Source organism: Rasamsonia byssochlamydoides (genome assembly GCF_041956645.1).
Source record: "Rasamsonia byssochlamydoides strain NRRL 3658 unplaced genomic scaffold VTN77scaffold_21, whole genome shotgun sequence".
Classification (NCBI taxonomy): Eukaryota; Fungi; Ascomycota; class Eurotiomycetes; order Eurotiales; family Trichocomaceae; genus Rasamsonia; species Rasamsonia byssochlamydoides.
The window spans coordinates 1-22,393 of record NW_027192404.1 but is presented as its reverse complement, the minus strand read 5'-3'; the positions used below and the strand labels follow the sequence as shown (position 1 = coordinate 22,393).

General features: G+C 47.7%; 9 protein-coding genes across 9 annotated transcripts; 2 read left to right on the top strand and 7 right to left on the bottom strand.

Moving 5' to 3' along the window:
• Positions 1 to 221: 221 nt before the first annotated feature.
• VTN77DRAFT_3014 (uncharacterized protein) lies at positions 222 to 520 on the bottom strand (the record flags this gene model as incomplete). Its single annotated transcript, XM_069418918.1, has 2 exons — positions 222 to 275; positions 338 to 520. 2 exons carry the CDS (start codon positions 518 to 520, stop codon positions 222 to 224), a joined length of 237 nt encoding a protein of 78 aa, XP_069278814.1.
• A 1,554-nt stretch (positions 521 to 2,074) lies between these two features.
• On the top strand, positions 2,075 to 3,843 carry VTN77DRAFT_3013 (uncharacterized protein; the record flags this gene model as incomplete). Its single annotated transcript, XM_069418917.1, has 4 exons — positions 2,075 to 2,443; positions 2,510 to 3,267; positions 3,328 to 3,446; positions 3,521 to 3,843. 4 exons carry the CDS (start codon positions 2,075 to 2,077, stop codon positions 3,841 to 3,843), a joined length of 1,569 nt encoding a protein of 522 aa, XP_069278813.1.
• Positions 3,844 to 5,411: 1,568 nt separating this feature from the next.
• Positions 5,412 to 5,876, bottom strand: VTN77DRAFT_3012 (uncharacterized protein; the record flags this gene model as incomplete). The annotated part of the gene is made up of 1 exon (XM_069418916.1): positions 5,412 to 5,876. The coding sequence occupies one exon, from the start codon at positions 5,874 to 5,876 to the stop codon at positions 5,412 to 5,414; it is 465 nt and encodes a 154-aa protein (XP_069278812.1).
• A 794-nt stretch (positions 5,877 to 6,670) lies between these two features.
• VTN77DRAFT_3011 (uncharacterized protein) lies at positions 6,671 to 7,299 on the bottom strand (the record flags this gene model as incomplete). Its single annotated transcript, XM_069418915.1, has 2 exons — positions 6,671 to 6,779; positions 6,986 to 7,299. The coding sequence occupies 2 exons, from the start codon at positions 7,297 to 7,299 to the stop codon at positions 6,671 to 6,673; spliced, it is 423 nt and encodes a 140-aa protein (XP_069278811.1).
• A 2,233-nt stretch (positions 7,300 to 9,532) lies between these two features.
• Positions 9,533 to 10,146, bottom strand: VTN77DRAFT_3010 (uncharacterized protein; the record flags this gene model as incomplete). The annotated part of the gene is made up of 3 exons (XM_069418914.1): positions 9,533 to 9,657; positions 9,778 to 9,837; positions 9,909 to 10,146. 3 exons carry the CDS (start codon positions 10,144 to 10,146, stop codon positions 9,533 to 9,535), a joined length of 423 nt encoding a protein of 140 aa, XP_069278810.1.
• A 469-nt stretch (positions 10,147 to 10,615) lies between these two features.
• VTN77DRAFT_3009 (uncharacterized protein) lies at positions 10,616 to 13,083 on the top strand (the record flags this gene model as incomplete). Its single annotated transcript, XM_069418912.1, has 4 exons — positions 10,616 to 10,664; positions 10,740 to 11,172; positions 11,225 to 11,757; positions 11,822 to 13,083. The coding sequence occupies 4 exons, from the start codon at positions 10,616 to 10,618 to the stop codon at positions 13,081 to 13,083; spliced, it is 2,277 nt and encodes a 758-aa protein (XP_069278809.1).
• Positions 13,084 to 13,366: 283 nt separating this feature from the next.
• VTN77DRAFT_3008 (uncharacterized protein) lies at positions 13,367 to 14,012 on the bottom strand (the record flags this gene model as incomplete). The annotated part of the gene is made up of 2 exons (XM_069418911.1): positions 13,367 to 13,653; positions 13,781 to 14,012. The coding sequence occupies 2 exons, from the start codon at positions 14,010 to 14,012 to the stop codon at positions 13,367 to 13,369; spliced, it is 519 nt and encodes a 172-aa protein (XP_069278808.1).
• An 894-nt stretch (positions 14,013 to 14,906) lies between these two features.
• On the bottom strand, positions 14,907 to 18,756 carry VTN77DRAFT_3007 (uncharacterized protein; the record flags this gene model as incomplete). The annotated part of the gene is made up of 11 exons (XM_069418910.1): positions 14,907 to 15,147; positions 15,198 to 15,369; positions 15,425 to 15,803; positions 15,887 to 16,116; positions 16,173 to 16,643; positions 16,693 to 17,458; positions 17,548 to 18,260; positions 18,314 to 18,385; positions 18,451 to 18,523; positions 18,592 to 18,621; positions 18,691 to 18,756. 11 exons carry the CDS (start codon positions 18,754 to 18,756, stop codon positions 14,907 to 14,909), a joined length of 3,213 nt encoding a protein of 1,070 aa, XP_069278807.1.
• A 3,133-nt stretch (positions 18,757 to 21,889) lies between these two features.
• On the bottom strand, positions 21,890 to 22,390 carry VTN77DRAFT_3006 (uncharacterized protein; the record flags this gene model as incomplete). Its single annotated transcript, XM_069418909.1, has 2 exons — positions 21,890 to 22,056; positions 22,141 to 22,390. 2 exons carry the CDS (start codon positions 22,388 to 22,390, stop codon positions 21,890 to 21,892), a joined length of 417 nt encoding a protein of 138 aa, XP_069278806.1.
• Positions 22,391 to 22,393: the final 3 nt, after the last annotated feature.

The following is a 22,393-nucleotide window of genomic DNA, read 5'->3' as shown; positions in this document are numbered from 1 at the left end:
GGAGGTTGGAATAATGACTTGTCGGAGCAAGAATGCAGCTTCAGTGGAGACAGCATGCGCGGTGGAGATAGCTGCCAAGGACCACGGGCTCGGCACAATGACCAAATCCTGTGATAGAAGGGCACGAGCAATGCAGGTTAAATTGAGGGCAAAGGGTGAACATTGAAGGGCGGAAGGAAAAGGACCTCGGTGGTGGGGGACAGAAAAGGCCAACGTCGGGGTTACCAATTGGGGGGATCAATTACTGATTGAATGAATGACGATGGCATCGCGCTCTGTCCAACCCAGGCAAGGTATTATCGGCGTCCTGTCCGTGGTGACTCTGTGAAGTCCGTACCTGGATGGCGGGTGACGACGATGACGGCGGCACTGCGCAACCGGGGCAGGGCAGAATTCTCCCACCAATCGTCTGCTCGGCCCAGCAGGCGTGGGATGCGACTTCCTCCAGCGACCGGCGGAAGGCCGCTCCGGCGTCTGCTGGAAGAACCATTCTTCCGTGGTCCACTGGCAGGTTGAACATGTGATGTTGAAAATTTTCACAAAACGACTTGGCAGGTTGCAACCACCGACAATGAAAACAAAATTCATTGATAATTGATAATAATAATACCATGGATGGTGGGACAGAAATCAGTGGAGCCATCTCCATACTCTGGGATTCAATGACTAAGAGCGCACACCGGCCCTCAGGCCCAGGTACCAGGTTGGACCCGCCCTGCCCAGTTGGACAGTCTAGTGGAGTACGGAGTATGGAGCAAGAGCAAACTCATGATACGCCAGCTACAGCTGGCTTTTTGGGTCGATCTCCGTGGACTGTACGGAGTACTCCGTAGGGAGCACCGTACTCCGGAGTACTTCGGTCAACTTGCCTGCTTGAAGATCATGTTGCTCAGATCACAGCCTGCCGATGAGCAACAGGCTCTAGGTTCGGCACACAGGTTTGCCGAGAATGAGACGCACACAAATCTTTTTTTCGTCCTCTCTTCCTTCTGAAGCCTGCATTCTCAGCGTGAGTTTTTGCCATATGTTTCCCTCGTACTCGTACATTGGCGAAGTTTGGCGCCTCTTCACGGCAATGTACTCTGTATGGTGAGATACCACTCTGACCACGTCGGATATCACGTGGCTCTCTACATCATGTGGTGTCCTTGATGGGAGAGCTGCGATAAATATCTCGGACCCTCCTCGCGATCCAAGTCAGGAATCATATATGTCCGGAAGAGAGACGGAATAGAAAATAGAGGCCAAGGATCTGGATGGACTGAAGATGATGGTTCCCAGTCACCTGCAGACCTGAGCTTGCAGTTTTACACAGTACAGTCTGTACCAACAAGAAAGGGCCAGCAAGAAAAACCAGTAGTATAAGTAATTCCATCCCCAGAAATTTGAGAGACTTGTAGAAAGGCAGGGGAGACATGTGTCACGAATGATTAGGAATGTCTCTGCGAGTGTCATAAGACGAGAAGAGACAATATTCCTTCCAATAGGTGAAGGACAGTCCTCGTGAATATGCCCATCTGCAACTGCGGAATATCTCATGCTGGTACCAACCGTGCCCTATAGTATATATAACATCGTCAACCTTTTGACTGCCTCAGGTTCCTAAGATTCCCAGTAATGGCGAACTATATACTTATTGCGGAAATTTTCCGAGGTGCGGAAAGAGTTCGGTTGCGGGGTTAGCCGTTGGCTCACCACGAGATAACTGCTTGGCGGGGATTCTCTCCAGTATGGAGCAACCCCGGACAGGGGCACAGAGCACGAGAGGAATCTGGGGTTAGTAACTGAGTGATCATTGCCTGTACCGAGTAATACTCACGCCCCTCCCCGCACTTGGAGATTCAATCTTCTTTCTCCACATATCTGACTGCCGAGAGCTTTTAACACCCTCAGGGATATATGAACGCACCGTGGGCGGAAATATTCCATTAGCTCTATCCTGCGTGGTTTGGTGTTTTTTGGCGATCAAAATGTACAGCATAAATGCCTCGTTTAAGGGGAATGCATTCATTCATCTAACATGTCGTGTTGAACAAATTCCAATTGTACAGTAGATAGCATCAACATCAACACCATGGCGTTGGGAATGACACTGCTTTCTTTGCAAAACCACACGCTGCAACATCCTTTTCAGTCTCTTGCAGTCGCCGCACTCCTTGTCACGATTGTGTATGTGATCATCAATGAATTCATCCGGGCGTCAGCTCGTGTCCCTGGAATCAAAGGACCTCGCGGTCTACCGCTCATCGGCAACCTTGCACAGATCCGTGTCAATGCTGCAGAGCAATACCGCCAATGGGCAAAGACTTATGGTCCGGTGTATCAAATCCAGCTGGGTAACATCCCGGTCATAGTGGTGAATTCCGCGGCCTCAGCGAAGGTCCTCTTCGGACAAAATTCCCAGGCATTGAGTTCGAGGCCAGAATTCTATACATTTCACAAGGTAAGTAAAACGTGGTGGCTAATTCCTTGCGGTTGTGGTTGACACTGAATCTCTGGATTCCCACAGGTTCTGTCAAATACGGCCGGCACAACGATAGGCACATCGCCATATAGTGAGTCTTTGAAGAGGCGAAGGAAAGGCGCCGCATCTGCCTTGAACGGACCCTCGATCCAGACATATGTGCCACATCTAGACCTTGAGACAAAGGATTTCATAGCCGAGCTGTTCAAATACGGAGAAGCTGGGGAAAACCCAGTGAATCCAATGCCTATGATCCAACGTCTGAGCCTGAGCTTGGCCTTGACATTGAACTGGGGCGTTCGCATGCCATCTCAAGAGGAAGAACTCTTTGCGGAGATCACCCATGTGGAGGAAGAGATCAGCAAGTTCAGGAGCACGACGGGCAACCTGCAGGACTATATTCCTCTGTTGCGCCTCAACCCGATCAACATGGAATCTAAAAAGGCGAGGGAAATGAGGGATCGCCGCGATAAATACCTCCATCGTCTCAATCGTGATCTTGATGATAGGATGGAAAAAGGCATCCACAAACCATGCATCCAAGCCAATGTCATCCAGGATAAAGAGGCCAAGCTGAACAAGGAGGAGCTCACGTCGATCAGCCTGACCATGCTTTCTGGAGGTCTCGATACTATCACGACCCTGGTGGCGTGGAGTGTTGCCTTGCTTTCCCAGAGACCCGATATTCAGGACAAAGCTGCCGAGGCGATCAAGGAATACTCTAGTGAAGACCAGCCACTTTGCGACGCTGACGATGATCAGCGATGTGCATATATTGTAGCACTAGTTAGAGAGTGCCTGAGGTGCTTTTGACCCAATCGCGTCTTCCGTGAGGTTGATTATTGCTAACGACCAACCTGCAGATATTATACTGTTCTTCGTCTCGCATTGCCTCGCACATCGATCAAGGACATCACGTACGAAGGAGTTGTGATCCCAAAGGGAACGGTCTTTTTCCTGAACGCGTGGGCATGTAACATGGGTAAGTTTACCAACCAGCCTTGAAGCTTTCTTCACTGTTGGCAGGGGCTGAAAGTCTTCCGCATCAACTTTTAGATCCTGAGGTCTGGGATGATCCCGAAACATTCAGACCAGAGAGATGGCTCGAAAAGCCCGATGCGCCGTTGTTCACATATGGCATGGGGTACCGCATGTGTGCGGGCTCCCTGCTCGCGAATAGAGAGCTATATCTGGTCTTCCTTCGGATGCTTAACAGCTTCAGAATTGAGAAACATGACGAGGTTGACTGTCACCCAGTGCGAGGAAGTTCTGATCCCACCAGTCTCGTTTCCATTCCCAAACAATATCGCGTGAGGTTTATTCCCAAGAACGAGACCATTCTACGGGAGGCCCTTGCCAATCACCGTGTCGAGGAGTGAGCTGCAACTAACGGGGAAGGTGAGGGGTTAAAATGAAGTGGCCTATCTACCCAGGTAATCAACTTGTTAAAAGTATGTACCGCACCTAGGGAATGGTTCAAAGCAGCTTGACTTACTGCCGTGGTGGAGAGACATCAGGATCTCTAGTATATGTCTTTGCTATCTCGCATTTTTCTGCTGCAACATAATCCGTCATTTACTTCTGGTCCTCTTGAAACATGAAATGAGTTCCAGATATCGTCGGTATCCATATATCATACCGCTAAAGAATGGCTTACATAGCCAACGTCAAAACTCGATGGCGATAATGACAGAGGAAGTACAGACAGACATCATGTAGACCTTTTCCTTCATAACTATAATTGGTATGTTGTATTCTATAACTTCTTCGTCCTTCTTTTGTTTTTCCTCTCTTCGATCGTGAAGTGTAGGAGATGGGAGGGTAGGGTTGGAAAGAAACACGGTCCCAAAACCTTGAAGATCGGTGCCTGAGCAGACCCTTTTTTTTTCTTTTTTCTTTTTTCTTTTACGGAGGACGCCGGATCAATAATATTAATAATATTAAATAGAATGAGGACAGGGAGGTTGTAACAAAATCCAGTGGAGGTCACATGAGTTTTCCCAAAATATCACGACATTGTTTCGAGAATGATGCTATACTGCCACACGGAAGTTGATCACACATCAACAACAGCATTACCTCCCATTAATTTACTCGGGGAAAGTGGACCGAATATTGGTAGCGCCCCACATACGGAGTAGATAAAACCTTATCAGCTCCACAGATGTAAATATAGCATACCACAACTGGCAATGTCATTTGACTCATTTCAATATCCCGTTGGAGACTCTGGCAGGGAGTTACGCTACATATAATTTTGCATAATAATGCCAACCTGTTTGGAGGAGCTACAGCATCACGACGGTTTACAGGCCCGAAACGCTGATCTCAATGCATCTTTTTTTGTCTCAAAGTCGTATTGCCACGAGAAAGTAACATTTTTAACCCAAAGGGAAAAAAAACCCCCTCAATAACGCCATACATCCAGCCTCTTGAGACCCATTTGCAATTGCTCGTACACGTAAAGGCGCCGCTATTTCAGCTGGCGCATTCTCAAGATCCATTATTTCCGAAGCCTGAGGACACCAATCGATACGGTAGAGGCGAGAATCGTTGAAACAATAGAATAAACGAAAGGGGGGTGAGAGGGGGTAGAAGAAAGAAGAGAGAGTTCTCGAATGTCTCGAGGATGACAAAAAATTCTGTACACGCAGGGCTAGGTATTAATGCAAACGAGTATAATGTGGATAAATATAGTGTCGTAAAAACACGTCTGATTTGAAACAAGCCATCTCAGGCTTAAGTCGTTGCCAGACACGAGCTGTTCGCTCATGTTGGGAACAGGGGGGACCCGAAGGAGATCAAAAACGTCCCGCGCGCTTTTGACCTCATCCAGTCACGACTCATGCAATCGAATTATGCGGTCCAGGATATCAATAAAAGCTTGAGCAGAGAAAGGTGTTCCTGAGAATCGATCCAACATTAAGAATGTCGAAGTGAAATATCGTCACGTCGTCAAACGTCGCTTCCAGTCACGCACTTGATCGAAGCAACTAGCATAATCCCGCAACTCGTTCCGAACATAGTCCGATAATGTAGACGACTGTGAGGCATTACTTCGTAGCGACGACAGAGAAGTTTGAGATGAAGATAGAGTCAAGCCGTGTGTTAGGTATTGAGTGGAATTCAACAATTGTTTGCTAGCGCCGTGACCCGGAGAGACGGGCATTTGGGATGTCAACACGGCCGGCGCATGTCCGACAGGAAAGTCGACTATCGACGTCAGCGGTGACCTCGGCGTGTTTGCACCAAACATCGGCTGCGTATTATTATAATTCGTTGGAGATGACAGCCCCGATTCTGGAAAGAACTGATCCAGTTCGGCCAGTCTGCAGGCCTGGGAGCAGTAGGCTCCCCCGAGAGTCTGTCGATCACAGACCAGACAGAAGTCGAGTGACCACTCCGTCGTCATATTGCTCAGATAGCGACTGAGGAGCAAAAGTCACAGGAGCGGGGCACTATACAGCGTTATGTGCTGAAGGACGGCAGGGAAAATAGCCAGAATATATGGGTTAAGAGAGCGGAAGGAAGAAAGGAAGGCTCGTGGCTGGTTTATGTATGAAGATCAACTGCAAAGATGGAACAACGCTGCCGTCGCGGCGGGTCAAAAGACGGGACTGGGAATGTCGAATATGAATTGTGAGAAAGGAGTGCCAGGAGGCAGAAAAGAAGCGATGACAGCAGAAAGAATTTTTGACATCCACAGGATATGATATCACCTCGTAACTTTCCACCTCGGTCTCATTTTTGTGCACGTCCAGAAAGACGGCAGGGGCCAGACTGTTCCAGCACCTGGAGGTGGTTTTGATTTCTTTCCTTCCTGACGAATGATCAAAGGCATAAGAATGGTGTTCCGGGAGCAGGCACCTTGGAGGATAGATAAAGCAGAAGCGCGTTGAAGAAGCGGAGGTGACGGGCGTCCTACTAACTATAACAATCATCTACTAGGCTGAATCATAGCGAGGGAAGTCAAAAAGGGCTAGTACAGGAAAGGACTGACCCTCGATGTTAGACTTGGCTAGCGGGTGGGGATGACAGCAAGCAGGAGTAGCGGTCCATCCCTATCGGTGGATGCTTCCGTAGCTTGTCGTGAACCATCCTGGTGCAGACAAACATTTTGTAGTATGCCGTACTCTAGTCTCTCATCCAATCGGAAAGGGGGACCTGCAAGTTGCAAGTGCAAGACCAAGCAGCGAAAATGAATAACTAGTTCGTTTCTAGGATGGTGACTGGACTGGAGGATGCCCGCAGCGCACGCAGATGCTTCCTGGGGTGGAGGAGCGACTCTGATAGGTGGTGGGTTGCATCATCCAGGCTAGTGTATAGTGTTAGCGGAGTTGGTGCCCCTGATGAGTCTGACAATCTTGAATCATGTCGAGAACTGAGGTATAATCTTCTCGTGCACTTTGCGTGATCTTCGATGAAGGAATTTGTCACTCACGATGACGATGAGTCTTTGAGCTTGGCCCTACAGGAGTAGTTGAACTCCAATTTACAGATGGTTGATTTGATGATCCTTACCTATGTAGCGGAGGATGATGGCTGATCAATTTCGTCGACATGTTATTTTGAGCACCATTGCTTCCAATATTCTTCTTTCCCTTTACGCTATAGTACGGCCTCTCGTCGAAACCGACATCTGACCCAATCAGGAGAATGATAATATCATTGAAGAGGTCATAGCGTTCCGATAGGCACGAAGGGTCCATTAGGTAGAGAGAACATCGGCAGGTGCGGGCGCTGGATGGGAAGATGGCGTGGCAGGTGTGACCACGACGGTCCTGCACATCTCGGAAGAGTGTGGCATTTCTGACCCGGGAGTGGCCGGGCGGCATTAAAACCGTGGTTCGGGCGCGAAGAGGGGAAAAAGGACAGCAGCATAGGAAGGAACCTTGTGGGAAGGAGCACCATCGCCCACGATGTCCCAATTGTCTAACAGCCCAGGGTCTTCCGTCCCAACCACCGGCCGGGGAGGTGCAGGGACTGCCCCATATCGTTATCTCTCTGCTAGCTGCATCTGATGATCTGATGCTCGCCATCCATATTACATATTTTTTACTATTGCTGCGCACTGAATCCAAGGTCAAGCCGGATGCAGCGCGTTTGGCGCCAGACCCAGAGGGGGCAAATTCCAATCTGGTCCAAATTCCAAGCACCTTCCGGGCCTGGCCTGAGAGGAGGCTGGCCCGTGGATGTCTTCTTTCGATTGCCTCTTACCTGCCTGACCGTCTACCTCTTTCTTTAATGCTGCTCTCGCTGTGCTGAAAGCGAGGTCGAACAGTACGGAGTAATTTGGACAAGGTAACGGCGATGGGCTAAATCAAGGGACTGGAGGGTGGCAAAGAGGCCCCAGCCCCGGCCTCAATCGCCTGCAGTAGCGCGCACGGGTTCTCCATTCCCATTCCCTAGTGGCAGCAAGGCACCACGAGTCCACGACCAGGCTTAGTAGAGGAAAGCATGCGCGCTGCTAGACCAGTCAGTGGTCACAGACTGGCTCCTGGGAAGACCCTGCCCGGGATCAGCATGGCAATTGGCAGGCCCTCGGAGTATTATAATCAATCAATGATAATAACATTGTTGCAAGTTGCTGGCAGGAAATACCTTCGGGGTATGTAGGTTTGCAATTTACAAAGTTGTCAAATGGTGGCTATCTGTATGCTACCTGCTATTCAGTTTCGACTGTGTTCTGGGGTGGAGAGTTAATATGTACTCCGTACGGCGTACCTTGAAGACTTTGACCTCTTATATCGACATCATATGAAAAGGTAGCCAGACGGTACCTAAAGGATTCTACTTGTCCATGAGAGGGCAAGCAGGACTATGTATGTTTGTCCTGTACAAAGTACGCAAGATGGAGTATGGTGCACTTCGTTCTCCACGGAAAAATATTATCGCTATTGTTATGGGATGAGCAGTTTGGACGTATTTAAAACTTCCACTAGGAGACGAGAAGAAATCTGCTTCAATATATGCATCAGACGATTGGAATCTGAGATATGTCCACATACATTAGGGCACATTGCTCTAGGCCAAGGCCTACGATCCAGAACTTTCTTGATATGTACGGAGTAAGCCGTATGCCGTACTCGACTAGCCGTGCATGTAGAAGATGGGACCAAGCATAATCCTTGTTAACACCTCGCCAATAATGAGCTACTGCCATTCATTGTTCTTCCAAGTGACCCGACAACATTAGAATAGTGAGAGACTTGCAGCATTGACTAATGCTAAGCTAACTAGACTTTTGATACTAACTTGCTGTCTAAAGGATCCGGGTTTCTCATTTGTTCATGCCTAGGTCGCGTGGATATATAGATCAATAGGGCCATCGGCGCTTGAACATTGAAAAAGGAGCTTGTATGTAAAGGCTTTCTGCACAACTCCTGCACAGCAGCCTTTTACTCCTCCACTCAGTCCACGGTAGACAAGTAAGCGAATGAACTCCATTTTGCACCACCGAGTAATCGTCCTCAAGTGGACATGAGTATATCCTATGCGGATCCCCAATGAAGCCATCCCGAAAAGCTCATCATCTGAGCAAGGTTAGCATGAGGTTTCTTTCCCTTGAACTGAGTTTCCAGCTCATTGGCCTTGTACTTCTTAACCAGCAGCTGGTGCTATTTTCCTTTCAAACACACACCGCGGGCCAGTTTGCGCAATAAAGAATTGTCCACCAAGACTGAAACTTGCTCGTTGCTCTGGACAATCTTAACTCTGTGGCTATGCCAGGTTGATGAAGAGCTAAATTGGCAGGTTGACCCAAGGTGGGCACATCGGAACTGCCTTTCTCAGATGCAGCCAGAGAACGGTCTCAGTAGTCATCGAGGCCTCTCGGGAGATTCCACAGATTAGCCCACGGCACAAAAAGAGGTTCCACTCATTCGAGTGATAAGATTCGGTTGTTTTGGATAGGCTCCGCGTAAGAGGTTCAAGTCTTCTCAGGCATTGGCCCGGAATCTTCGTCTCGATCAATGCTGCAAGTCTCCCCATCAATTCAGGCTTATGGGAAAGTCATTTCAATGACTCTGCACGGCTGCTTAGCGAGTTAGGTTCTTATGTAGCTTGTCATTATGCACTCATGGGCTTTTCCGGTTGGACTGCGGGAATTCGGACAAGAGTCGCTGGAAGAGGTGCGACTTCACGAGTATCGGCTGCTACCTCACTTTCAGGAACCTGCAGTCGAGCTACTTTGGCTGAATAATCGATCAGATTAGTACTTGAAACACCAAGACTGGTACAGTCAAAGATATGTCCATATCGTCACAGTCTAGATTCGGAGGGAGGCTCATATAAGGGCTAGAAGGGGACCTTACTGGTTGCCATATTGATGGCTTGTAGGACATTGTCCCAATTTGCAAGAACACAAGCGACAGCTGGAAACGGAAAACCAATCAATCTTGCTTGGTCCTTCAAAGATCATGCCATGGTACAAAGGACGACAAACCTTCCGTTCCTTCTTTCAATGTACCTATCTTCTCTTCCAGAGCCTGCATCCGATCCGCCAGCGCTTTGCTGAGATCGCGCAGCTGTCTGAGATTCTCCAGCTCAGCTTTCTTTGATTCTATCCGCGCAGCAAGGACTGACGCTTGTTGTGAAGCCACTGAATAGGCGTTGGGCTGACGCAATGAAGAACCCGTGGACATAGCCGTTGGAAAGGCTGTTGGCCGTGACCCGTGCGCCATGGGAATAATAGTTTTAAGCGGGCCGTCACCTAATAATTGAATTTAATGAACGTTATCGCGATTCGATGAAGGTTCAACAAAAGTATGCTGAAATCGATTCTCTATTCAGCGAAGGCATTTCAAACAACGGGATTTAGTACCGTGGTGGGCTGTTTCCATTCAGCACGCTAACCAGAGTCTGGCGGGAGTCCAGCATGGCGCACACGCAATGAAGCTAGTCCAAATTTAGTCAAATGTCAACAACACCCTCCCGAAGGTTGTTAACCAAACACTCTCGGTAAACTAACGTAGTGATAACTTCCAATTCACTTCGTCTGAGCAGGTCACCACCATATGTGAAAGGTAGGTAATTGTACAGCATCCTGTCAATAGAAGAGCGCCAGCGTTCGGGAGATTGAACCGGAAGGTTCAGGGGTTTTTTGCAGTCTTTTGAACACCTGGAGTGGCGAACGAGATTATTGTTTGAGGGATGGCGCGATTGAACGATTTACCTGCCCCGACAGAGTCAATCGAGGCTCGTAAGTCCTGTCCCACTAATACTCGATTTGAAATTGCCTATCCAATTCATCGGCTAATCACTGATGGCGTCTTAGTGAAGCGACGTTTTGTCCGACAAAACCGCGAGATTGCCAGAGCAAATTCAATCCAGTCGCTCCGTATCCAAAGTCTCGAATCAGAAGTATCCCACCTCCTTAAGGAAAACGCAGCTCTCCGCGAGCAAGTGATTTCTCTCAGTCATGATGTCGAAAAATTTGAGGCGGCGAGATCTCTCAACAACGAGATTTGCACCTACAAAGACAAACTGGCATCGAAACTGGCAGAACTGGGTAGCCTAGTGGAGGAACTGGGAATGATGCCGCAGAAATTTAGCAGAGTTAGTGAGCATCGGAAGGACTCTGGCGCTGAACGGCGACAATCCTCCGTTGTACCTCACAAGCGAACGGCGATTGGGTCTGATGGCAGTGAGGAAGACGGAAGACTTCCTGTCATACTGGAAGACAAATATTTTCCAAGGAAAACATTAGAGTGGGTACCCCATGAATGTGAAATTATTACATTATGCTGATTTACTATCCAGGCCTCAGGAAGTAGAGGATATCTCAAACACAACTCCAGATCTTTTTGATTCGCCCAAGATCGGACCACCACCAATTGCGCACCTTGATGCAGACCAAAGTCTTAGTCCAGAATCATTGACAGGCGATCCGGAGTTCAGCAGGCCAAAGAGCATGGATGATGAGGAACATCGCTCTCCACTAGCGTCAAGGTTTGAAACGAAGTCGACTGGAAAGGAGAACTCGCCTCTTAAGGAAGTGAGCCAGACGAAATCTAAAAGAGGAGCGTCGAACTCTGAAGTCACCAAACCTATTGTCAAATCCGGATCAAAGCGGAAATTCAGTGCCAGTGACGATGAAGATGAAGACAGGTTTCTGTCGAACACGAACCTTATCGATGACGATTTTCAATTTAGCCGCGCTATCAATATCTCACAGGGTGCTCATTCGCAGACTGGAACACACAATCCAGAAGAGCCATTCAAGTCCAATCAAAATAGTCTGGAAAAACAGTTGAAAAATGCCAGAACATCTAGGCGTAAAGTTTTGGAGCCAAGTACGTAAGATACGTCATCTTTACACGCATTAATCTGAACATGAGCTGACCAAAACTTTTGCAGAGAGCACGAATATGCGCCCTATGTCTCCCAGAAAGCAATGCACTGCAGACATTGAAATCCAGAAAAAGCATGTCAGAAGAAACAGTCAAGACGAGAATATACAACAGGATACTCTGATACAAGCGTCCCAGCGGCTTGATTCTGGTTCAAAGCCCGAATCCGATAACTCCGGAAAAAAGGGAGGAAGAACCGTATCCACTGAGACGCCCAGCGGCGAGGAGACAGGTGCTTCCGAGTCATTGAAAGATTCGTCACTCCAAGTCGAACCGAAAGACTCTTCCCATGCACAAATTCGGGATGACACTCAAGCAGCCCCATCTACAACAGGGCCTGCATCCCGGGCGACTAGACGACCGCGACCTATGATAAGCTACGCCGAACCGAATTTGAGAGACAAAATGCGGAGACCTACCGACGAGCTTGTTGATGCAGTGGTACCCGATCGATTTCGACGAATCTCCAGCTCGCAAGTGGAAAAGAATAATCGTGGTAATGGGGAGCAAGACACACATGTTTCAAAGGCAAAGACGAAAGCCACATCGGCAATAAAAGGAAACAGTGACGTCTCGATGTCAGCCCACAACGATACAAACGGTGAAACGGCTGTCTCGTCCGAAGATGTGAAATTCCAGAGTCTATCTGAACTCCCAACGACTGTAATAACCGAAAGGAAGCGAAGAACACTTTCAGCCAACAAGGATGATTTGATCCGATCACGAGACTCTGGAATCATATCAGGAAGCTCCGCCTATACACTCATGCCAGGAGGAAGAAAAGCTCCTGACCGCAGACATCGTGAAGCATGTAAAGACGACGGTTCGAAAACAGCACAAATCAGCGCCGAAAGCTCGCCAATTCCTGAAACAAGCAACGAGACAGAGATCACCCGAGCGCCAGAAAGTACAGACAAACTACTCGTTGGCACGGTTCGGCATGCCCGACGACATTCTTCCAACACAGGCAGTGTCTACCGAGACATGTGTTTTGGAGATGATCAGTTAGATCACTACCAGCGACAGGAGAAGTCTCCGGAATCAAGTGGGAAACCATCAGGGCGCATACAGGCTTCAGGAACTCTCCACCAACCGAACAATGAGGTCAGCCAATTCAACAGGAAAGAACAGAACGGAGAAATATCCTTCAACGAAATTGTGGAGCATGTCAAAGACAACTCTGAAGATCCAACGAACACAGCCGCAGATGGGGGACAGATCAAGCGCAGTCAGCGAGCTGCGGCCAGAAGACGTAGTATGATGTTGTGAGGAGTGCGTTGCCTCGCAGACGAGGTACCTTCTCCGTGGATCTCTAGAAAAGCGTGACTGGTCTGTAGCTGGTATATACTTACTTATGTTTATTTCGTGGTTTCAATGGGACTTGGAACAGGTGTGTGTGGACAGATACCCATCAACACTGCAGTTGTTTCTTGGCAGAGGTTTGGTGTTTTACGGTCATGCTTCTGGGGTATGGTAATAACTCTTGAATAAATGTATGCAAAGCAATGCTTCCTTCAAAAGAAAAAGGGAAGATATGTAACCCAGATGAGCATCAGGTTCCGTGCTTTCCGAGATATCCTTTAGTAGCTGACTTCGGTATTTTCTCGTACGCATTTGGACTTGGCTTTCTCCGTTTAGACTTTCTCTTGTGATGATGACTGGAGGGACAAGAGGTACTGTCGCCATCTTCATTGCTTCGTCGTCCTCTTATTGCTTTATCCTGTCCATTGACAACGTCACTATCACTATCACTTTCCGTGTCCGAGGAGCTCGAGTCCGAAGACGAGGACTCGGAGCTACTTTCACCGACAGGGCGGTTTTTGTGATAGATGCAGCAGACTATATAGATTCTGTTAGCAGTTGCCGGATGGCTAAAACCAAACGTGTAGACATCATAAAGAAGTTCACTGGGGCTGATGTGCAAGAACGGCAGCTGGAAACGTGCCCAAGTTCCTTGCCTACCTACCTTTCGAACTCTTCTTCCCCATTCCTTCATTGTTGACTACATCTTCACTCCATCTGATGCGTCGCGTAGATGGTCTCTGCTCTCCAGTCTGCTCTGAGTCTGTAGCACTTTCTCCTCTCAGCCTCAAAGTGCCCCGAATCAGAGTGCTCGAAGTCCCTTCGCGGGATTCTGTTGTCGTGTCCACTTGGGAGCCAACTGTCAGATTCGGGTGGCGTTGCCTGGTTTGGGACATTTCCACAAAGGTGAGAAAACCGTGGAATGAGGGGTGGGTTGCGTCTCAAGGAGAGAATCAAATTGATAATGGTTTCTGTGAGGAACTGTTTTGAAGCTCCCAAGTTATTAACATATGGTGTTATTGCCGTTTGCTGACAAAGCAGCTTGAATGTGGGGTGATTGCACGTGGACGGGCTCGGCACTTGTTCGATGGCGTTTTACTTACCCACCTGGGCAGTCGGTGGCATACCTCCTACCTACATAGGTAAGTACAGTACCTAATGTACCTGGTACCTATTCCTACCTTTACGGTTGTATCACAGCAAAAAAAAAAAAGCGCGCAGTCATTTAATCGCAGGTCAAGAACAGTTCTGTTATCCTCAACTAACCTACTGAATAATTTGTGATTATCAATTGGACGATTAAAGTCTGCCTCATTTATGATTCCACGTGACTATCTATTCCTCTCTTGATACTTAAATTAATACATCGTCTTGTCTTTTTTTTCTTTGCATATCGAGGCAGCAAATCTACTGCAAGGAACTCTGCCGCCGCGCATGAACCGTCTACAAGAAACCAACAAGTATCCACAGACGTTCATGTCGTTAGCAACTTCCTTGTAAGCAACGGCTTCATTCCATGCAGTCTAGACAACCCTAATCTAGAATCGACGAGATCTGAATCGGCGACTGAGGCCACTTGGTGACTGACCAAAAAGTTGTACTTGATGTTTTTGAGACGCATTCAGAAAGAATTGCGTCAAACAGAAAGGGAATCGAGGCCGATTTCAGAGCTCGTAGAAGGCCCAGCCATCCAGGAAGTCTGTATTCCCGGACAGCTTTGATTTGGAAGGAGGATCGGTAACGTCAGACGGTTTAGAAACTCTGAATTCGGCACGAAGTTCCCTTTCGAGTCATAAGTCATCGTCTTGGTCCATCTCAGCCGGCTTGAGCAACCCTCCAACCCTCATTGCACGGTCTCTTTCAGCAGCTTTGGCATCCCTTAGAGCTTGCTCACGTTCCTCCGCATAAAGTTCGGTATTGTCACCAGCAAACTCCTTCAGGGAAATTAAGAAATCTCGAAGGTGGGTTTTAAATTTGTTGAAATCATCATTGTAAGCAAAGAGACCTATCACGAACTGCTTGATTTGGATCCTGGATTGACTCAGCGATGTGTTCAGATCGAAGCACTCAAAATCACTTACTCTTGGAGGTTCTTGAAAGCACTCTGGAGAAGACTTGCGACATATTCTTGAAGGAACTCCTTGTTAGATGTCCCAGGGGGTGCTTGTTCTGGCGAGTAGATCGGGTCCTGAATTTTACCCGATTCTACAAAGTAGAACATGCGGGACAAGAGCATTGCCTGGGATTTGAAACCTAAAAGGATATACATTAGATTTCTATTGTTACATAACTGAGAGATTGAACCTACCGGCTTTGTGATCAGTGTCAGTCAGCACAAAGAACACGTCCTGAAGAATCGGCAGGTAGAATTGGCGGAAAAAGATGCTTGATGTCTGTGGATCGGTTTCCGCCATATTATTCATAAGCTCGAGGCACATAGTGAGCCCAGTATTCTCTACTTCGCGATTGTCATGCTTGCTGGCCCACATGCAGGAGTCGATCACAAATTTGAACTGATTCCCGTCGAGCTTCAACAATGCTGGGAAGCAATACAGGTTGATCGCCTGAAGCAATTTGAAGAATTGAACACGATGCTCCGGATATTCGTGAAAATCTTTATTTATCATTTCCAGTGTGCATTCAAAGACATTTTCCATGATAACAGGGACTTTGTCATCCATCAAATTCTGGGAAAAGTCAGCGCACAAGTCAATGTGAGATACCCGGTATATCTGACCGAATAGCGTGACATTCGAGGGGTCCAACGTACATGGAGCTTATGGATGATGGTCGTCATAACATTCAATACTTCCGCCTCACGTGCATCTGGGACATTTCTATTATAGTCCACCAATACAGCCTCGAGGAGTGGTGGGACCATGTTCGCATTCACCATCTCCAAATCGTCGGCTTTTTGCACATAGGTGTCAATGAGTTTCAGGATCTCTTTCTTAATTGTCCGAAGCCCGCGAACCTTGGGCGTCTTTGTGGCAATGGTTCCTATACCAAGTCAGCATCAAGAGAGACATCTTCGAGAATCATCTACAGTGTCTCACCATCCCTAGCAACAGCGTCATTTATGAGTTGGCTCGAGGCACGATACATGTTGAGCATATCGTGGTAGATTCGGCCAATCTGAGTGTAGAAATAGCTACCAATTGAGGAGCAAGCCGCAACATTGGTCTTCATGATGTTGCCAACGACTTTGATGGTCTCTGCATCCTGCAGAATTGATGGATCCTGGTTGGCTTGGGCGATGATGGCATCCCATGCAGAATTCGGTAATGACATCAGGTTCTCTATCAAACGATCTTGAAGTGGCTTTTGACCTTGTGCTGATATCATGTAACCACATGCTTCGTAGAAGGTATGGATCTGCTGCGGTGAAAGATCGCAGGTGATTTTCCGCATGTTGCGAACTATCTCTTCGATGAAGGGTTCACTTTCCCCGGGCTGAAGAGCGACAAAATGGCGTTTGCACTTATTGGCGATCTTAATGAAGGTATCGCAAGCCATATCCTGGACGCCTGGAGGAGATTAGTGTGTATGTTATCAACAGTGTTGTGCTCAACAAACCTTCGTGCGTTTCATGCATAAACTCAAATAGCTTGTTGACCACCGTCTTCAGAAACTTCCAATGAGCTTTTAAAAACCGGGGATACTGGCCGACGATGTACATGATGTTGCTTGCGACGACCGCTTTGTTGTCCTTTCCACGCTTCATTTCTGTAAGACCAAGGAGGTCCTTGATGACAGTGACAAGGAAACGCTTTTCTGTCTCTTCGTTCATAGCTCCCGATATGGATCCTATTGCCCAGCACAAGGTGTTGCAGTTGGCCCATGACCATTCGCTTCCGTCAACTTGCTTAGCAAGTTTTTCAGTCATGATGTTCTCAGTATCGACAACATCAAGGTGCGTAAGATAAACCAGGCACTCTCGCGTCGTTTTGTAGAGCTGAATGGTGTCACTTTCCTTGACAAACTCCCGCACAATCTCCCCCTCATCATTCTCAACTATCAGCACCTCTTCCGGTCGCACCATCTTCTCAATCATCACGGTGCGCAAACTGGACAGAACCTCTTGATACTTGTGCTTACGGAGAGGATAGTTGGCTAGAGTACTCGGATGGGGGGCGCCTCCATTCGAGAGACCACCCATGCCGATCAACGGGTTGATATCCGTAATCGGGAGCTGTTGCATCTCTTCATACAGTTCTTGTACGAGTTTGGTCCAGTATTCAAGGCAAATCTTGAATATCTCTCTGTCATCGATCTGGCTGATCCGGATGAGATAGAAGTGAGCATGCGTGAGATAATCCAGATTGGGTAGTCTCTCGATGAGCTGCAGAATTGCGTCAGCCATGCATGGTTCACACGGGATTGTTGAGAGAGGTAGGATGCTCGAAGTCAGTTCGCATCATAACAACTTACATTAAGATGGACGCTGAAGAAGTTGCACAAGAAAAGGGCCAGATTCAGCACAAATTCTTGGTCCCTGGAATTGCTATTTGCGTAGGTTTGCTTCAAATCCATTGATAACGGAATGATTTTTGAGATCCTAGTCAAAGTCTCTGTGAACATTTGAACCAGTTTCTCGTCATACGAGTATTGTTGCCCAATCTGCAGGCCACCGATCTCTGTAAGACATTTCAGGGTCACGTTGCGAAAATCCGGCACGTCGAGGAACCTGGTAATAAGGGTGTTGATGATCGGAGTTTCGAATATATATCCCAAAGGAATCCAGTTTAGGAACCGCAAAAGGGTCTCTAGGGTGGCCTTGATCAGACTAGGCTGGTTTGCCGTGTTCAAAACCTCGGAGCAAAGCTGGAAGATGGAGGAGAACTCTTGAGTCATTGTCGTTTTGAGGTTCTTGGCCTTGGTGGAGGTCATTTGGTCTTGAGAATAATCAAAAACTTCCTCGGATAACAACCGAAGGATAGCCATGTTGTTCTCGCAGATGGAAAGGCTGGTATGACAAGATGATATGATTTCGTTGATGAATGTAGGCCAGTTGTGGGGCCATTCTTGCTTCAGAATCGAGACGAGAACCAGATTCAACTTGTTCAAGAAGGCACGCTCACTTTTGAGTTTTTCTTCAGACTTCGAGTGCTCGATGATCAGATTGACGACAAAGTTACGGATACCTGTGATATGGTCAATTCGGTCAGAAAAAGGTGCAACAACGAACTGGGCATACCTTGACATTGCTCTCGTGGCAGAACCTTCCATCTTGTCATAATCACATCGTCCAGAACCTGCAGACCGAGATCTTTTACAGATTAGTCCAGTACCAAACCTAGACCACGGATGCTTCCCTCCGGCAAACAAACTTACATTTTGTTTGAGAATATGACGACTCTTGAAGAATGTTTCCAACCAGTAACCACGCGTCGGGATTTTGTTTGAACTGTCGCAAGGAATCAGTTAGGGAATCAAATCGCAGTCTGCCGGCGTCTTCGCGGTCGCTCAACCTACCTCAGTTAAAGTCTGCTGAGCTTGTTTTTGCTAGATTGTGGAAGAAATCATCAGCATGTCGCAGTAACTTCCATGTTCGGGGTTTCTCGTATTACTCACCACATCGCCTTTGCCCTCATAGAAGGCTCGGACAGTGTTGTCCAGTTCCTGGATGGAGACAGACATTCCGCACCAGTAGCTGGCGTCGTCGCCTTTGCTGCTACTCAATCTTCAGAACCGTAAAGTCTCCTATGAGGTTGCTATTCACAGTATGTTGTATGGCGAAAAAGGTGGAGGTGTCGAGAAAGACTGCGTCGAAAGATTGGAGGCGGGGCAGAAACCCTCAGAATCCTTTTGATAGGTTGTCAAATGCGATCCTTGGACAAATAATGAGACGCTCCAGCCCAGACTCGAGAATGAACAGAAGCTGCTTACTCCTCTTTGATGTGTCGGTGATGGGTTTGACGCTCTTTTTGTGATCGCCCGCGCTGAAGAGGAAACGCCGTTTCTCTCAAGTTGATAGCCCCAATTGCCTGGCGTATATGGTGGGCGTGATGCATGTCAAAGGCGGCGGTGCTCGTCATGCTTAGTCAGCTATGGTTTTTGTGCCTACTCCGTAAGCACCGCCCGGTATTTAATCTCTGCGCTCAACATTCTAGATCCATCATGTTTTAGATTATCTTTCTACCTTTCAACATCCATTCTTGGTGTGATTAATTGAAATGCGACCACTCTTTTTCTCTTCAGCTCCTTGTCAGTGTGTTGTCAAATTCCTTTTGTTTTTAACAGGAAAGGTCGCCAGGATTTCAATATGGGCGTTGAAATCAACTGAAAAGAGGGAATACACCCAGTACTATAGACATACATCGAATAATTCTTGCTCTCGTATCTTGCTTTTGATATGCTTCCTGCATCTCTTAACGTATGGACAGACTTTGACGGCTACTACCGAACTAACAAGATCCACTCCTGGTTTGATCTTTTTTCCCACCTTTGATTTCTGTCTCGACGATCTGTACATTGTATCTGAATGACTTTTTGATGATCGTACTAGGCATTCCTGATCGATGGCCGCTGTAATAATGAAAACGTTCAACAATCAATAATGGGATTTAGTGCCACTATGCGCCTCCTGTCGCAGCATTTCAATGTGACAGTTCTCTCCATTGAGCCCATGGAGTTGCAGAATGACTGCAGTCTTCTTGCAAAGCACCTTGGAGTGATTTGTCTGGGAATGACAGGGTTTTCATGTAGACAAGAGGGATCACTGAGCAAGCTGAATAAGTGGGACCATCCAGGGACGATACTCTGTATGTTAGAGGTGATCATCGCTTGTGTTGCATAACCATTTGCTTCCTCTCTTGCTCCCTCCCACTCCCACTTCTTGTCGCTGCAGATCCAAATTAACTGGTGGGAAAGTCTTTCTTAACTAGCATTCAAAGGCACTGAACTGGGTCACTATCATCTACTAGACCTGGCTAATATTTGCGAAACTGCAAGACACATTGTTTGAGCATGGATAATATGCGGAATACCACTTTGAACTGATAACAATGCGAACAGTCAGTCTTTCCTGTACAATACCAGGTGCAACCGCCAGCCTAGCGCTGAAGCCCCTGTTGCAAACAACGAAACTGGAATGCCAAATTGAGAAACAGGCCGATTACGTAGGTACCCTGCACAGGCGGGCATTAAGATGACAGCGGTGGAGAGACAGCAGATATTAAGAACAAAATCATGGACCTTAGGAGTAAAGAACATCTTGTCAGCCAGGTGATTAATCAAGGAGCATATTTGTTAGGAAAACAGTTGGCTTTGGTGGTTGAGAACTGATAATTATGCATATGTAAAGCCCAAATATTATAGGTGAATCTTTGCAGACGTTGGCAGCTTTCTGGCCAATAAATTTGTGAAGACAATAATGTTTCAAAAGTTGATGCTGCAACTACTATAGTACTTTTATTCAGTTGAACACCACAGGCCCGTATGAATACTTGGCAGTAAGAACTTAATAATAGGGAAGCCGGATGAAGATAAAAATAATGCTTGGGATTACATACGATAATTAACGTAGGTATCAGATTTCCCAATCACCATACCTCGTGCGGTAGCGAAACTGAAATCTTAAATCGAAAATAGCATATCCAGTAAGTCATCGGTTACTTTATATTAATCCAGTAACAGTCAAGATGATACTAGCATACCTGTACTCCATACCTTGTGGTTGGTACCGAAAGCATGGTGCGATTGGCGAGGATTAGGTAGTTGTTTCGGAAATCCGACGCCTCAGGCAAAGTTAGCCAGGAGGTTGTGGCAATATGCGCATAAGAAGGGGCTGCAGGGTTCAAGAGAGTGTTGCCGGTTTGTGCAAAAGTATGTACCTTAAACCAGGATCTACATCTGCTGATGCTCACGAGCAGCACAGGTTTGGGATTGGAGGAAGGAGAGGAGTTTTAAGTTGGAATATCAAGTCAGGAGCCAAATATAGCTGTCAGACTGCCAGTCACGAGTCACCAATCTGCCAGGGGAGTGGCAGGCACCAGCACCCCCAGGGCCCAGGCCAAGGTATCAGTGGATTCTGTCAGCCGACCTGTAAGCGATACCCTCGGAACAGGCGGTAATTTGTCAATTGCAAAGGCAGTCATTCCGTCATCTTGCGACTGGCGCATGCGGCCTAGTGTGTCATGACGCGCCAGGCTCAAAAAAAAAAGCACCCTTAGGAATGACAGCTACCGGACGAGCACATTATACTGATTACTGGAAGTTTCATAGAATATCAGGAGCTAGCGTGATAAGTGATAAGTATAATATCAAATGCGATGAGAGTTGTCCGTTCCCATGACTTCAGACGCAGCCTACAAGAGGAAATGCCGTTTGGACCAGCTAGAAGAGATACCTAGGTACGGAGTATACTAACACTAATCCCTTGATGGAATAAAACTGCTCATTCTCACGGGTAATATTATCGAGAGTAAGTACTCAGAGCCAGTACGGAGAGTAGAGATACGAGTCGAGACTTGGGTTGGACAATCGAGGTGCTCCACCACGCAAGTCTTGTCCGTCATTGACTCATCGAAGGTGTTGTCAACAATCCTGGACACAGGTAATTCCATCACTCCTTCAGACAGGAACAAGCCAGGTACTCCGTACGTTCAGCGCGTTTCCCGAATCCAGCAGTTCCAAAATCAATCATCCCCATCACCTATTAAATCACTGCCAATACTGGAAGACTTCTGGTGCCCTAAAGCTGGTAACCGTGGTATTGCCATTTGTGACAGGTAGGTATTAATTAAATTACTCTGCACTCCGTACAGTAGTATCATAGTCGCGAACCTCTTTGGTTATTCCCCCAGGGCAGGGCGCGATCCAGCGCGAGCGCCCCCTCAGGCAGTCTCAAGTAAACGCCGACAGTGACCTGGAATGCGGCAGAAACGCCACTCTGGCTAACAGATGGCAGACGCACCAACGAGAGGTTGTACTGGATTGCTGTGCACACAGGACACCCCTGCCTGCTAATAATCTTGTGCAGCGGCCGGCGGCCAGGCTGCCCCGGGCGCGTCCCTCTCTAACCGCGCCAGGTGCTCCCCGGCGCCAATGGCGAATAATTTGACGAGGAGGCTGCCCGCTCCCCACCCAGTGTTGGTCGAGGAGGGTGAGTGCTCAGCGAGTAAGCGACAAGAAGTCGAGCAGGGACAGCAGCCGCCGCAGGGAAGGCGTTGGAACTTACCCGATTCATGCAGCGAGCATGAGGAGAAGATGGAGTAGCGACAACCCAGAGCCACAGACCATCCGTGTTGAGCGAACCCCCCCCCCCCTCCATCTC